This window comes from Sminthopsis crassicaudata, chromosome 1 (assembly GCF_048593235.1).
Source record: "Sminthopsis crassicaudata isolate SCR6 chromosome 1, ASM4859323v1, whole genome shotgun sequence".
Lineage (NCBI taxonomy): Eukaryota > Metazoa > Chordata > Mammalia > Dasyuromorphia > Dasyuridae > Sminthopsis > Sminthopsis crassicaudata.
Window position 1 is genome coordinate 399,617,822 of NC_133617.1, and position 14,593 is coordinate 399,632,414.

At 32.8% G+C, this 14,593-nt stretch overlaps 1 protein-coding gene across 1 annotated transcript in view; it reads right to left on the bottom strand.

Moving 5' to 3' along the window:
• Positions 1–14,593, bottom strand: part of TNRC6A (trinucleotide repeat containing adaptor 6A) — a 335,273-nt gene that overhangs the window by 57,660 nt on the left and 263,020 nt on the right. The window contains 2 exon segments of the mRNA XM_074280016.1: positions 491–535; positions 1,028–1,100. Of these exon segments, the coding sequence (XP_074136117.1) occupies positions 491–535; positions 1,028–1,100 (118 nt within the window).

Genomic DNA, 14,593 nt, shown 5'->3' on the forward strand with positions numbered 1-14,593 from the left:
AGAACAGTACACACAATAATATAAATGAAATATTATTAAAATATAGCTAAATGGAAAGACCTCATTTTTTCTTCCGTTACAGCAGGGATTTTTAATCTGCAGGAACTTTTTTAAAATTAAATTTTGGTAATGTCATAAAAGTCTTGGTGCATTTAGATTAATAATTTAAAACTGACTTTTGGGACACCTTGAATTTCAAAGTAACTTGTTATTCTGTGTACTTTGTACTATGTACTATATTTTATGCATTTTAAAAAAGGGATCCACAATGCAAAAAAACTCACTGTTTTAGATAGTAGCATGTTTTCAAGACACACGTAATGCTTAATGTCCCATATTCTGCAGTAAAACTCAATTGCTGTGCTAATTCATTTTTCTCAACTATTTTTATTCTATTTGGGAGTGAAATTGGTACATACACACACAAATATACACAAACGTTTAAATAACTAGTGTAAAAAAATAAATAATTTGAAAACCATACACTTACATATATTCCATATATAATATTCATATAGAAACTTATTGCACATCACTAAAAAAAACAAAGATTTTATCAGCAAGGTTTATAGTTCCAGTGGAAACAATTCTAAGAGTTACTTCTCACTGAAATATACTGAATCAAGAAAATTACTGTTTTACCTGACAACTAAAATGAATAAGCAATTTACAATCAAGGACAAATAACCTTTGAAAAAATAATCTATAACTCTTAAATATTTTCACAGCAAAGAGTCCAACTTTATTCCCTTTATTCCAGGAGTTTATTGTAATATCTCAGTATTTTTTAGGATAGTTTCAAAGCCCTCTGAAAAAACACCTGCTTGCATTTGTGTTGTCTTTTAAAAATAGGGCAAATCTACTTAACTGATTGGCATACCATCCAATCTAGTAGCATGGCTATATAGGATCAAATATAGTATTTTCCAGGGAGGCAATCTCACTTATAAGCTCCTTACTTTATGAGTTATCAATGTAAGTCTAGTTCTAACATACATTAGATGAGACTCTAGGTAAGTCACCTAACCTCCTGGAGCTTCAGTTTCTTCATATACAAAAACTGGGATGATAATCCTTGTGCTACATTTCTTCGAAGGTTGCTGTGAACAAGTAATGCAAAAATGAAAGTTATTATGAGTATTTCTATCACATAAATTAAAGGGAATTTGAAAAAATAAACTCACTTTCCAAAAGGCATTGCTGAAATATGCTTTAAGTACCAAATTTATATAGGCATTTAAAATTACTTGATTTGAAACAAAAATTTCTCCCAAGAAATCAATCTGAGCATTAAGGAGTTTTTAAGGCTATCTTTAATGAAAGACAGAAACAAGACAAAATGTATAATGAAGAAACAATGCTGAGATTCAGTATTTACTAATAGTCTCCAGATGGTACGGTAAACTGAATTATTTCTGTATTATCATATAAGTAACATTTCTACTTAAGGCAACAAATGAACCGAAAAGGCTCATGCTTTTCACCTTCAAAGAATCATTTTTACATAAGCTATACATGGAGGAGAAAAAAAATGGATTAGTTCAGAAAGTTTGAAAAACAATTAAGCCATACTAATTCTAATTCAATTAAATTATAATGCTTACAATGTCCTGGATACATTATTAAGCACTGGAGACACAAACCCAAAACAAAACAGTTCCTGCCCTCCAGGAGGGCTGGAATTAAACAACATGTACAAGGTAAGTAAACACTGGGAAATCAAGAAATTTGTAGTGGGAGATGATAGATGCAGTTTAATCTTGAAAGAAGCTAAGAATTCCAAGGCTGAGTAGAAGGAGTAAAGACATTTCAGGTATGTTAGCTATATAAAGGCACAAAGTCAGGAGAAAGAATGTCATATATGGGAATAGCATGAACTAAGTCAGAAAAGAGAGGTTGAAGTGCCTAAATTTATTTATTTTTTAAAAAGAGTTTATATTTAATCCTAAAGGCAAAAGTCATTAAATCTATCTTGGAGTCAATGAAACCTCTGAAACATTTATTTATTTATTTAATTTTACTGAGGCTATTGGAGTTGACTTGCCAAGAGTCACACAGTTAGGAAGTATTAAGTGTCTGAGACCATATTTGAACTCAGATCTTCTGGCTTCAGGGCTGGTGCTCTATCCACTGCGCCAGCTAGTTGCCCCTAAAAAATACCCAACCACAGTATGATTGTATAGACTGAGGTCAAATTTGAATTCAGGTTCTACTGACTTCAGGGCTGGTGCTCTATCCATTGAGCCACTCAGTGGTCCCAAAGTTCTGACTGTGATTAACATTTGCAAAACAAAACAGAAACAACAAGAAAAAAGACAAACCCCCAAACCAAAAACAAAGATTTTAGATTTAACTCTCTAAAAATCATGTTTTAAAAAATATTACTTTCTAGAAAAGTAACATAAACATACACTGATTATTGATTTTTAGATTAAATGTTACTTAATGTAAAGTTTGCTTAGTATTGCTTCTTTTAAATTTATGTGGCATTGATTCCACAAAAGAAAAAACTGCTAAGACACTGAAAACAATGCAAAAAAGTAACAGGTGATAGTTTCTTATGAAGAGTTTCATTCTAAAACAATAGCAAAAAAAAAAAAAAAAAAAAAAAAAAGTTTAAGGGAAAAAAGTGGAATAATAATCTCCTAACCTGCCAATAAAACTATGAGAATGAGATTTAATACAAATTTATTAAAATTTTTGTTTTTAGCAAAACTTTTACTTCAAAACCTAACTACTCACAACTAAATCAGTAACATTTTAATTTCCCAATTTGAAAAAAATTAATAGTTAAGAGTCCTAACTTTTTACAACTTCAATTCATAATTCACAAGTGACATATGAGTCAAATAAATTACTTTTAAAGCAGAAGTGTCAACTGTGGTCAAAATATTCTCAACGATACAAAAGATATTTCAAAGATAACTTTCAATTAATGTGATTCACAATGTCTTCTGGATTAAAAAAAAAAATCTTCCTAGATGGCTGATAAAAATTTAAAATGTGTAACAATTACTAGATTTTAAAGTAACTTGTTTATAAAACATATTATATGATTGTAGTCTTAATAGTAAGATGAAAAGTTATATTTTTTAAATGCAATTCAAACATTTAGTAAGTGCCTACAAAATACAAAGCAAAACACCATGCAACTATATCCTTTAAAAAATCCCAATTATTCCTGTTGCTCTACTACAATAAAAATTAAAGCACTTCCTTAAGAGGCCATTAACCACTTGTGACTGAGTTTTCCTACAACTAACAACATCATCAAATAAGGACACAATTTCACAAGGCACAAACCTGAGAAGGCCCTCAAAGTAAGTTAAGAGAGACTTTACTTGGAGAGATTCCAAAAAGGCTTCCAACTTCTGTTGCTTTCCCACTCTACAGATTTCATTAGAAAATGGAGGAGAAGCATGGTGTCATTTTACTGCTAGAAAAGTAATGCTTGCCAAACTTCTCCACTAGTAGGAGCCTAGTAATTTGAATTCTTCCTTCCAATTTGGGGGAAAAAAAAAAAAAAAAAAGGCAGCTGCTTCAATGAGTCAGAGCAATTTTACTCAAATAAAATCAGCCTGCAAATCAAATTTGTTAAAAACAAACAACACTATATGATAATAAAAATTTTCTTTCTGTTAAAAATGAGCATATTAGATGTATTATATAATAGTTTTCCTTGCATGTCATAAGAATAGTCAATTCTGGAATGCTGAAGGGCAAATAAGAGAAACTCTGGCTTTCAAGATGATTCATGTAGGATCCAGGGCTAGAATTTTTTTTTTGCTGTGGGAAAATGGCCACAGCTTTGAGCCCAGCAAGCTGATCTGGAAAACATCTACACTGTTTGCAGATCCATTAACCTCTGTGTGTCCGTGCTAGGCTTTCAAGAATAACTTTTTCAAATAAGCTTAGACATAAATTTGGCCTACTAAAATGGAAAAGTCAAAAAGCACAGCTTGATATAATTATATTATAAAGCCACAATTTAATAGCTAATATTTTTTTCAAAAATTGCCAAAACTAGAGAATGTTTCAAGTGAAATAGTTTTCAAACAATAAAGCAAAGTAAAGGGATTTAAGTTTAAATCTAATTTAATTTTAACATAAAAAAAAAATACTAGGTTGAAATTATACTTATTAATGAAAATAAAAACATATCTGACATACTTATGTCCTATATAAGTAAGAGATATAAATATCAAAGATAATTCTTAGTATAAGAGAGTAAAAGGTCTCATTTCCTAGGGAGAGTCTACCTTCCTTACATTACTTTGTTCATCTTTACCCTGCAAAAAAGAAAATAAAGCAGGAATGCCATAATACACACAACTAAGTACAGGATGTCCAAAAGTCTTAGTGCAGGTTTGAACTACTACAGCTTAATACTTTCAAAAATAGTTTAGTTTTTAATTTAAAAGTTCTAAGTTATTCAAGGTTAAAACTGCTTAAAACTTTTTGGACACCCTGGAATAAGACCCTTTCATGACTTAAGTCTACCTGGACAAGGTTTAGCACATAATCACTTCATACCAAATATACTATACTATACTATATTCATACCAAATATACTATACTATGGAGAGATGTCATTCAAGCACAAAAATATCTCCCCCCCCCATAAAATATATTGTAAATTAAAGCAAATATATACCTCTCTCACAAAAGTCCTAACATTAAATATACATTTATTTAGTATTTTCCCCCAAACCTTCAAAACATTTTGCTAAAAGCCTAACCTACAAGGTGATATGGATAGAAGAAAGAACAAAGTTTCTTTTCCTTAGGGGCTTACAACCTAATGAGATGAGTGAAATGTCTACAAAAACTGTCACACACTGAGAAAGTAACAAGTCAATGGAGATTAAAGAGGACTCATATAAGTACCCTGAATGGACAAAGGGACATGCTGTACAATGAGGAAACTACAAAGCAAAGGTTGCTTCTGTCCCAAGAATTTGGGTAAGAAAGACAAAACATGAAGACTAAAAAGAAAAACAAAGTGACAGCTCTGAGGCAGGAAGGGGTCTAGGGAGGGCCCAGGGAAGGAGCAGCAGAAAAGGCTTTCTGAGGGAAGAAGCAACTCTTCAGAGGCAGTGGGGAAAGTGGGAGGGTAAAGAAGGTATTCCATGGCTTTGAGCCATCCCAGAGAAGAGAAACTATGAAATGCCACAACATTCTGAATCTATTTGTAGACAGTGAGGATTCCAAGAGGGTGAGAGTGATTATTTTGGTCTGAAAGAGCTAAACTGATTCTTACGTGTAGGACTATTAAATCATAAATGGAAGAAGATGAGAACAAACTGATGAATTCTCAAGCAAAATTAAATAATGTCAATCTAAATTTTAAAAAGAACATACAATGACAAAGAAGGCTAAAATGACTATCCTACAGAACATTATTGGTCAAAATTTAAGTGTTTTCTCTTTCAAGACAGGAATAGTCCCGTATTTTCTTATACCCCTCAACAATATACAACATTGTTGTCTAATCGATTATTGTTTCATGAAGCTGAGAATAAAAGGAATCCAAAAAATTAAGCAATATCTATGATGGCCATGAATCTGAGATTTCTTTAAGATCACCCTTTTCCTCATCCTCCAATATTTAGCACACAGAAGAATATTATTAATGTTTCCTGGATGCTGAGAACAAGAGTCCAAGCAGCTTTCAAAACACAATTTGGGTAGCTCTTTCTCCTGTTACCATATTCAATAATCTTTTCAAACTAACTTCTCATAGTTTCTTGATTTAATTAATTTGTCTTTTTCTCTCCATCTCTGATATCCTTGCTTTCTCCTTATTCTTCTAATAAAAATATTTAAAGAATCTATATTTGGATTCAACTGCACTAAAATCATCAATGCATCACCCCATACTGAGACTCAATTCAAAACTGCTGACAGAATTTTTACTGAATTCTGAATCTATTCTTTTTTTTTTTTTTTTTCTGAGACAATTGGGGTTAAGTGACTTGCCCAGGGTCACACAGCTAGGAGGTATCAGAGGTCATATTTGAACTCAGTTCCTCCTGAATTCAGAGTTGGTGCACTATCCACTGTGCCACCTAGCTGTCCCTACATATTATTTCTTTAAAAAAAAAAAAATTATAAATTGTGGTTAGAGATTGATTATGAGAAGCCTTAGAGTTTTTGGAAGTCTGGATGGAGGTCTATCCCTTTGGATTTTCACTCTAAGTACATAAACTATCTTGTTGGATTTACATATAAAATGTAGAATGAAATTTTTTTCTTTCACAAGATGGATAAGATGAATCTAGAGTATCAAAAGCCTTGAGAATGAAGAGGTGGAGTAGAATATATCTCAATAAGAAACAAACAAAAAAAATCACTCAATACTGGCTTTTTGATAAAAAACTGCCATGATTTAAGTAGTATTAGGAAAAATTAGTTCAGCAGGAAAATGTAGAATGGATTAGAGATAACATTAGAATGGAAAAGAGTACCACAAAAGGAATCAGAAGGCATGGATTGATTCCAACTTCATCTCTATCACTAATTATCTGTGTAGGAGTATGTGGAGGTCATTCTTCATTCGGAACCTTTACCTCAGCTTCTTTTTATGTAATATAGAGTGTCAAATTAGATCATAAAGTTGGAAAATAGAAAACTGGCTCTAGACTCAGAGGACCTAGATTAAAATCCTACTTCTGACACTTATATAAACCTTGAAAAAGTAACTTAATCTCCTTAGGCTTCACTTTAGTCATCTGTGAAAAGAAAAGTGTTTTATAGGAACTGAGGTCCTATGGTTCTATATTTAAGATCCTAGGAGATCTCTTTCAGCTCTGAATTCTATCCTTAAAAAAGAAAAAATAAAGAAGTCATAATATTTCTGGATTTCCAATTTATTAACAACACTTTGCCACTATCTTCACTGCCCACCCTACCACATGTCCCCAACATATATACACATGATGTCACCTGAATTAACTTTTCCTTCAAAAAGCACTTGAATGTTGACATCTCTGAATTTCTTTTAGCCTTCCACCACTATAACCTTCCTTAAGGAATGGAATAACTGTACAAAGGTTAACTTGAAGGAATTAAATACAAAGGACAAAAAAGGTCTTCAGTTTCTTTGTTTCTCTTACTTTCCTGGCTTAGTTATTCGTTTGACTTATTTTTCAATGTCTGAATAAAGACTCTCTGAACAATCAAGCTCACATACAACATTCAAAGTTTTAGTATGATGTCTATCCTATATAAATTACATTTTTTCTCAGGCCTTCCTTTCTCTCTACATTATTTCACATGGTGATTTAAATGATCATTTCTATGCTAATAATTCTCAGATCTACTTATCCAGCCCTAATTTCTCTGATGACCTCCAGTCTCACATCTTCAACTACCTATTAGACATTTTGAAGTAGACATCTTCTACTCCACATGGTCAAAATGGAATTTATTATATTTTTCTCAAAACCCTTTTAACTTGCTTATTACCATTTAGGGTATCAACAACATTTCAGTACAACAGGCTCACAAGTTGGGTCCCAACCTCAACTTTTCACTCTCTCACATTCCCTATATCCAATCTGTTTCCAAATAACTGGATTCAATCTTTGAAATATCTGGTATATGACTTCTTCTGTCCTTCAATATGGCCACCACTCTAATGGAATTTCTTATCACCACAGCAGAATCTGGCTAGTTGGTTTCCTCAAATCTCTCCCTATTCCAGTCCATTAGGATAGTAATGTGATCTTTTAAGAATACAAATTGTTATCAAACTACCGTCCTACCAAATAAATGATAGTGGTTCCCTGTTATATCCAAGAGCAAATATAAAGTTCTCTGACATTTAGTCTTTCATATCCTGACTTCTTACTTTTCCAGTCTTTACACCTTATTTATTCCCATGTATTCTACAATTTAGCAACACCATGCTCCTTGCTTTAAACCTTGAATAAGATAACACATCTCTTCACTCTGGTCTTTTTCACTGGCTCTCCCCATGCCTAGAATGCTCTTCCTCCTCAACCGTTCTTCTTGGTTTCCTGGGCTTCTTTCAAGTCTCAGAAAAAAACTCTCCCCTCCCCCTATTCAATAGCATTTTATTTTTTCCATAGATAGTTTTAAAACTCGTTTTTATAAGACTTTTGAGTTCCAAATTGTTTTCTCCCTCCTTTTATCTCTGCCCTTTCCAAGGCAGCAAGCAATCTGGTATATGTTATACACGTACAATCATTTTAAACACATTTCCATATTAATCATGTTGTGTAAGAAAAATAAGAACAAAAGGGAAAAACCATAAGAAAGAAAAAAAAATTTAAAGTGGAAATAGTATACTTTGGTTCTACATTCAGTCTCCATAGTTCTCTCTGGATGAGGATGGCATGTTTCAGTCCAAGTCTACTGAAATTGTCCTGGATTACTAGATTGCTGAGAAGAACTAAATCTATCATAGTTGATCATCACATAATCCTCCTGTTGTTATGTACAATGTTCTCCTGGTTCTGCTCACTTCACTCAATATTACTTCGTCTAAGTCTTTCCAGAATTTTTTGAAATCAGCCTGCTCATCATTTCTTATAGAGCAATAGTATTCTACTACATTCAGATACCACAATTTATTCATCCATTTCCCAACTGATGGGCATCCACTCAATTTTAATCCCTTGACACTATAAAAAAAGAGCTGATCACCTTACATAACCCCAATTGCCTCAACAAAGGGAAAAAAAAAAAAAAAAAAAAAGAAAAGAGTGTATTACCAAAGTCCAGGTAAGAAGTAATACAATCTTGTATGTACTAGGGTGGTACCTTTGTAAGCAGAATGAAGGAATATATTCCAGAGATGCTATAGTGATAAAATAAGATTTAGTAATTGACTGAATGCAAGACATAAATAAGGAAAAGGGAAAAAATCCATTAATACTAGAAACCTAGGTGACTAGAAAAATTATAATGTCTTCACAGCAATAGGAAAATTTAAAGGATGGAAGGGTAATGAGCTCCATTTGTGTCCAATGAGTTTGAGAAGTCTGAGACATCCATTTAGAAATGTGTAGCAGAAAAAAGAAAAAAGAAATGGGTAGCATGTATCTATTTGTCAAGTAAAATTAGAGCTCTAGAAAGGTTAGAGTAATATTACAAAGCCTCCTCAGTTCAACCATCCTTGGCATATCAAAGTTAATAAATGAAACCTTTACACCAGTAGGAAAAGAAATCCTTTCTCACTTGCACCAACCAGTATGATTAAAAGGATCAGAGACTGAGAGCAGTCATTTTCTATCATGAATAGAGAAAAATGTCCTTGAGTCAAAACTGTCATCCAAAATGAGGAACTGATTGGCTTGAAGATGTGACTTTCTGTTAAATTTTAAAATCTAAACTTGCTAAAAATATTTTCAGCATAAATAAAACAAAAGGATACTTGATAAGAGAATATTATCTGATTATAAAAAGGAATAAGCTGGAATTCAAACAGATCTTCTGAGGTTTCTACTTTTGATTTTAGTTTTTTCAAACTCTTTGCTTCCTATTGAGCAAGAAGATGAACCTATCATCCCTGCTGCTTCTCTAGGACTTTTTGTACTGACATTCTAAGCAGAGAGATGGGTTCATATGGTCTCAACTTCTGTGGACAGAGATCAATATAATGTTGCAATTCTGGTGAGCAATTCTTTAAGCACAGGTCATGTCAGACTAACCTAATTTCATTTTTTTGACAGGATTTGAGTAAATAAAGGGAATGTTGTGAATAACGTTTACTTAGATTTTTATAAAGCTTCTGACTAAGTATTTCATATCATTCTTGTGGAAAAGATGAAAAGACAGGAATGTGATGACAACATAATCAGGTACATGCAGAATGACTATATGACTAGACTCAATACTTGTAAGTGAGTCAGCCTGGCAGGAGACTAAAAAAGACCCTAGGGATTTCTGCTTTGTCCTGTGCTCTCATAAAAGTATTTCATGAGCGAATACAATCTTTGGCTGAATTAAGACAGACTAGGAAAGTAACAAGGATCAAAAATATAAGAGTCCTATTGTCCTCTCCCCTAATCACACCACACACATACAATACTGTTTTCAGTTCTAGGTGCCTGGTTCTGACTAAATGGAAAATGTCCAGATGTGGGCAACCAGGAGGAAGAAGAGTATTGAGTCATGTTACATGAAAATTAGTTGAACAGAATATGCCTAGTTGGGAGGAAAAAAAAAACTTATGGGGAAATATAATAGCTATTATCAAGTATTTGAAGGACAGACATATGGAGGAGAAATTAGGATACAGGTGCTTGATAAAGACTTGTTATAAAGTGATGCTGAGTGAAGCGAGCAGAACCAAGAGAACATTGTACTTAGTAACAGTAACGTATGGTGATCAATTTTGACAAACTTAGCTCTTCTTGGCAATACAACGATTTAAAACAATTCCAAAACACTCGTGATGAAAAATGATATCCACACCCAGAAAAAAGAACTATGGAGTCTAAATGCAGATTGAAGCATACTATTTTTCACTTTTTAAAACTTTTTCCCCCCTTTCTCCTGATTTCTCCCTTTTGTTCTGATGCTTCTTTTACAACATGAGTGATGTGGAAATATGCTTAATATGATTGTACATGTATGACCTATATTAGACTGTTTGCTATCTTGGGGAGAAAGCAATAGGTACTATTGTACCTAATTAGAAATTGTGTCTAATATTGTGTCTAATTAGAAATGAGGAACAAGCAGGAAGGATAAGGTTGTTGGAGGTAAGAATTGTGTCCCCTTAGTCTTCTTTCCTCTTGCATGTTTGATATAAGCTTAGAGAATATAAAGTCAATGTTGTAATTTTATAAAGTTCAGGCAAACCATTTCAGTATTCTTTTTAAAATTATTTTAAAAGAGTGCATATGGATAAAAAAAGACGTTTCTATTGCTTTTTTCTCCCTCATGAATAAAATTCTTCATACTATATTTTTACTTTTTTGATTTAAGAAAAGTGGCAGCAATATAAAAGTAGCTGACAAAAGGCAATACTGCTAAAAATAAGTTCTCAGAATAAGGATCAAAATAATTTTCTCAGGGTTGGGTCTATTGATTTGTTTAATTTAGAACAGGCCCTTAGAAAATAACAGAAGGAAAATTACACACACATACATGCATATAAATATAGTTACTTTTTTTGGGGGAGTAAAGATAATCTTTAATTAGAGAAGTCATTTTTAATATAGAAAAGTTTAATTTCCTTGCTCAAGTGGCTGTTTCTAACTACTCTTACTGAATTATCAAAATAAAGACTAAGGAAATCAGAAGAACAAGAGAGATTTGAATTAAACAATGTAGAACAATTAAGAAAACCAAGCCAACTAATAAATGATTATAACAATATAAATTTAAAAATTCCTAAAAGAAAGTTGAACTTCAGATAAATGAAAAAACATTGTTGGGTCCCAGAAAACAAGTAATGATATACTGCCCTCTAATGACAGAAACGAATGAAACTACTATGACAGAATACTCAGCTTGTCAAACAAGGTCATCATATTGGATGATTTTCTTTTTCAGAAAGTTCCATGAAGGAGGCAGGGTTTTGGGAAAAAAAAAAAAAAAAAAGACAAAAGACATCAATAAAATCTTAAAAAAAAAAAAAAAAAAAAAAAAATCTGAACCCTAAATATGGAGTAAAAGTAATGTAGGAAATAGAAGACAACATAAATTTACAGATAAAAAGAGCTGGCACATGTACCCAGCACCATACTAAGGTAAAGTGGGGAGAAGGGGAGAATCAGAAATATCTGATCAATACCTTTGATACCTGTTAAGATTACAGCCATAGTTTGGCAGCAATTACAGGCTGCCTGCTGACAGAACACAAAGAAATGCTTATTTATTGGCTCAGTAAGAATCAGCTAACCCAGCTACAAGCCTATAAAAAAGCAAGTTGGTTGCATCCCATTCCTTGTCCTCTAGCACTTCCTTTTCATCTCCTGTGCCTTTTCTCACAGTGCAAAAAGGGGATGTGTGCTATTATTTTCCTCTTTTCACCAAAGCAGTAATGGTAACTTAGGGCAGAAGCAGATAACAATATTGTAAGAAATGCTTGCATTCAGTCAGAGAAGCTCTCAAAGATATGATCTTCCCTTCTGTGCAGGAGAGTTTTGAATTCTAATGTAGATTGATACCACAATTTAGTGAATCGCAGGATTCATTTTCAGTGGTTTTGTTGTTTCTCTGTCCATTTACATATTTATAGTTATTGTATTGTTTTCCTGGTTCTGCTTACTCCAATTTGTATTAATCCCCACCTTTCTATGCTTCAGTTAGATCAACAGAAAATAAAACATTTCTTAAAAAAAAAAAAAAAAAAAGTTAAAAAAGGATGTTCAGATCAGAAAAAGCAGAATTTCTCTAATCCTTCAGAAGTTGAGTACCTTAAGTACATGGAATAAAATATTTGCTCCAGAAAAAGACAGTTCTAAAAGTTGACATGATTTTGGCTCATGTTTATAGAATGGGTAAGCCAGGAAATAGTATACTGATCAAGTAATTAAAAGATCTACAGTTAAAAATAGCTTATTGTTTCTCTATACAATGGCTAGATAAAATTTCTCTAGGTATATGAGCAAATGGTTAAGGTCCCTCAATTGGAAATTCCTGGTCTATACTCTCAAGAAACTAAATGTTCATCTAGAGCCAAGGAATGAGGTGTATCAGGAACTAGTAGAAAGCTATTACTCATTTTATGGGGGTGTAAAGGCTATTTACAACTTCCTGAATGATATGTGATAATAGTTTGAGAGTAAAGAAGACATCCAAATCAGTGTCTCTCCTATAAGGATAAAGAGTTTCTAAGAATTAGAAGCCTATTTTCATGGAGTCCTTCATTTACATGCCACCCTCCATGGAATATAAAAGTACTTACTTACTATATGACAAGGCAGGGGAATCATGGGCTTATTAAGTCACTATTCTTGGGTGGGAATTTCAGGTAAATTCTTTGGGGATTAAGAGATGAGCAGTGGTTTTGGAATCAAGAGATATTGCTTTAATTCAAGTCCATCCTTTACTAGCGAGGTAAGTCTCTTCCCTTCTATGAGCCTCAGTTTCCCAGGGATAAAATGGGAAAGTTACTTATACTACTTACCTTCCAGTGTTTTTGTGAAAAGTACTTTATGTACCATAAAGTACTAAATGGAGTCGACTATGAGGAAAACAAAAGGAAGCCATATAGAATAGGAAGAAGTGTGTTAACAAGTTTCTCAAGAACTTAGAAGTTTTATATATATATATATATATATATATATATATATTTTAGGTGAATTAAGTTACTGGAGGGAGAAGGGAACAATGCCAGATGGGATATCTTGAAACTCTAATTTAAGACAGTCCTAACATCCTATAAAAAGTATGTCTTACATTGTCTGTTCCAAGCAAGGTCATGACTTCAGAGGATTCTGTTCCCTATGTTCCTATCTGTTTTTTTTTTCTTATCTGCTCATCTAATTCTGGTTATACTCACTCTTCAAAGCTTTTCAGTCTGTTTTTTAACTTCATCACTCAACTAAAACTGCTCTCTCCCAAAGTACCAATAATTTCAGTTACCAAATCTGACTGTTTTTTCTTAGTTATCATCATTCTAATTCTCCTGGTTGTCTTCCTATTCAATCTCCTTTACCAGATCATCATCCAAAACAAGTCCCCAACTGTTGGTATACCCAAAGCTCTGTTCTGGGTCCTTTTCCTTGGTGATCTTATCTACTACCATGGATTTAATTACTATTTCTATGCAATTGACTTTCAAATTTCTCTCAGGAATTCCAGTCCAAGTGGCTATTGGATATATCAAATCATCTAAAAAAAATCAACATCTCTAAAATAAAACTCATTACCTTTCCCTCTAAAATTTGCTCTGAACATCCCTAATTCTACAATAGATATCACCACACTAAGTTATTATTTACACACACACACCCCTACCTTCTCCTATAGAAACACTTCTAACCTTCCATAAAGCCATCTCACCATCTAGTTTTTCTGTAGGTTGTTCTCTCACATTTGCCAAAGTGATTTTCCTAAAGTATATATCCTAACTATATTACTTCTATACTCAAACTGAAGAGGTTTCCTGTTGCTTCTGGGATCTAATATAAACTCCTATTTGGTTTTAGGGTTCTTTACAACCTGGCCCCAACCCATTTTTATACATGATTGCCTTTTGTATGCTTCATTAAACACCCTGCCAGATTAGCCTTGTCAGTCACACATGGCTGTCTTATCTTTTATCTCTGTGCCTTTGTACTGCCCATCTTCCATGCCTTAGATGCACTTCCTCTCATAGGAATCTTTATTTCTTTTAAAATATACTCAAATCTCTTCTAGTCAAAGTCTAACCTAGCCTCCTTCCTACATATATCATGTCTTTCCTTGAGAAAGAATGTAAACTCCTTGTAAGAAGCATATTTCATTTTGGGTACAAAGCTCGAAAGATTAGTATTTGCTCAATAAATATTTGTTTACTTTATCTCTTTTTTTAAAATCACTACCTTAATTTCATATTAAGTCTATAATAAACTGTAGGTCTCACAGAATTATGTAATTATTTTTCTTCATCATCTATATCCACAAACAC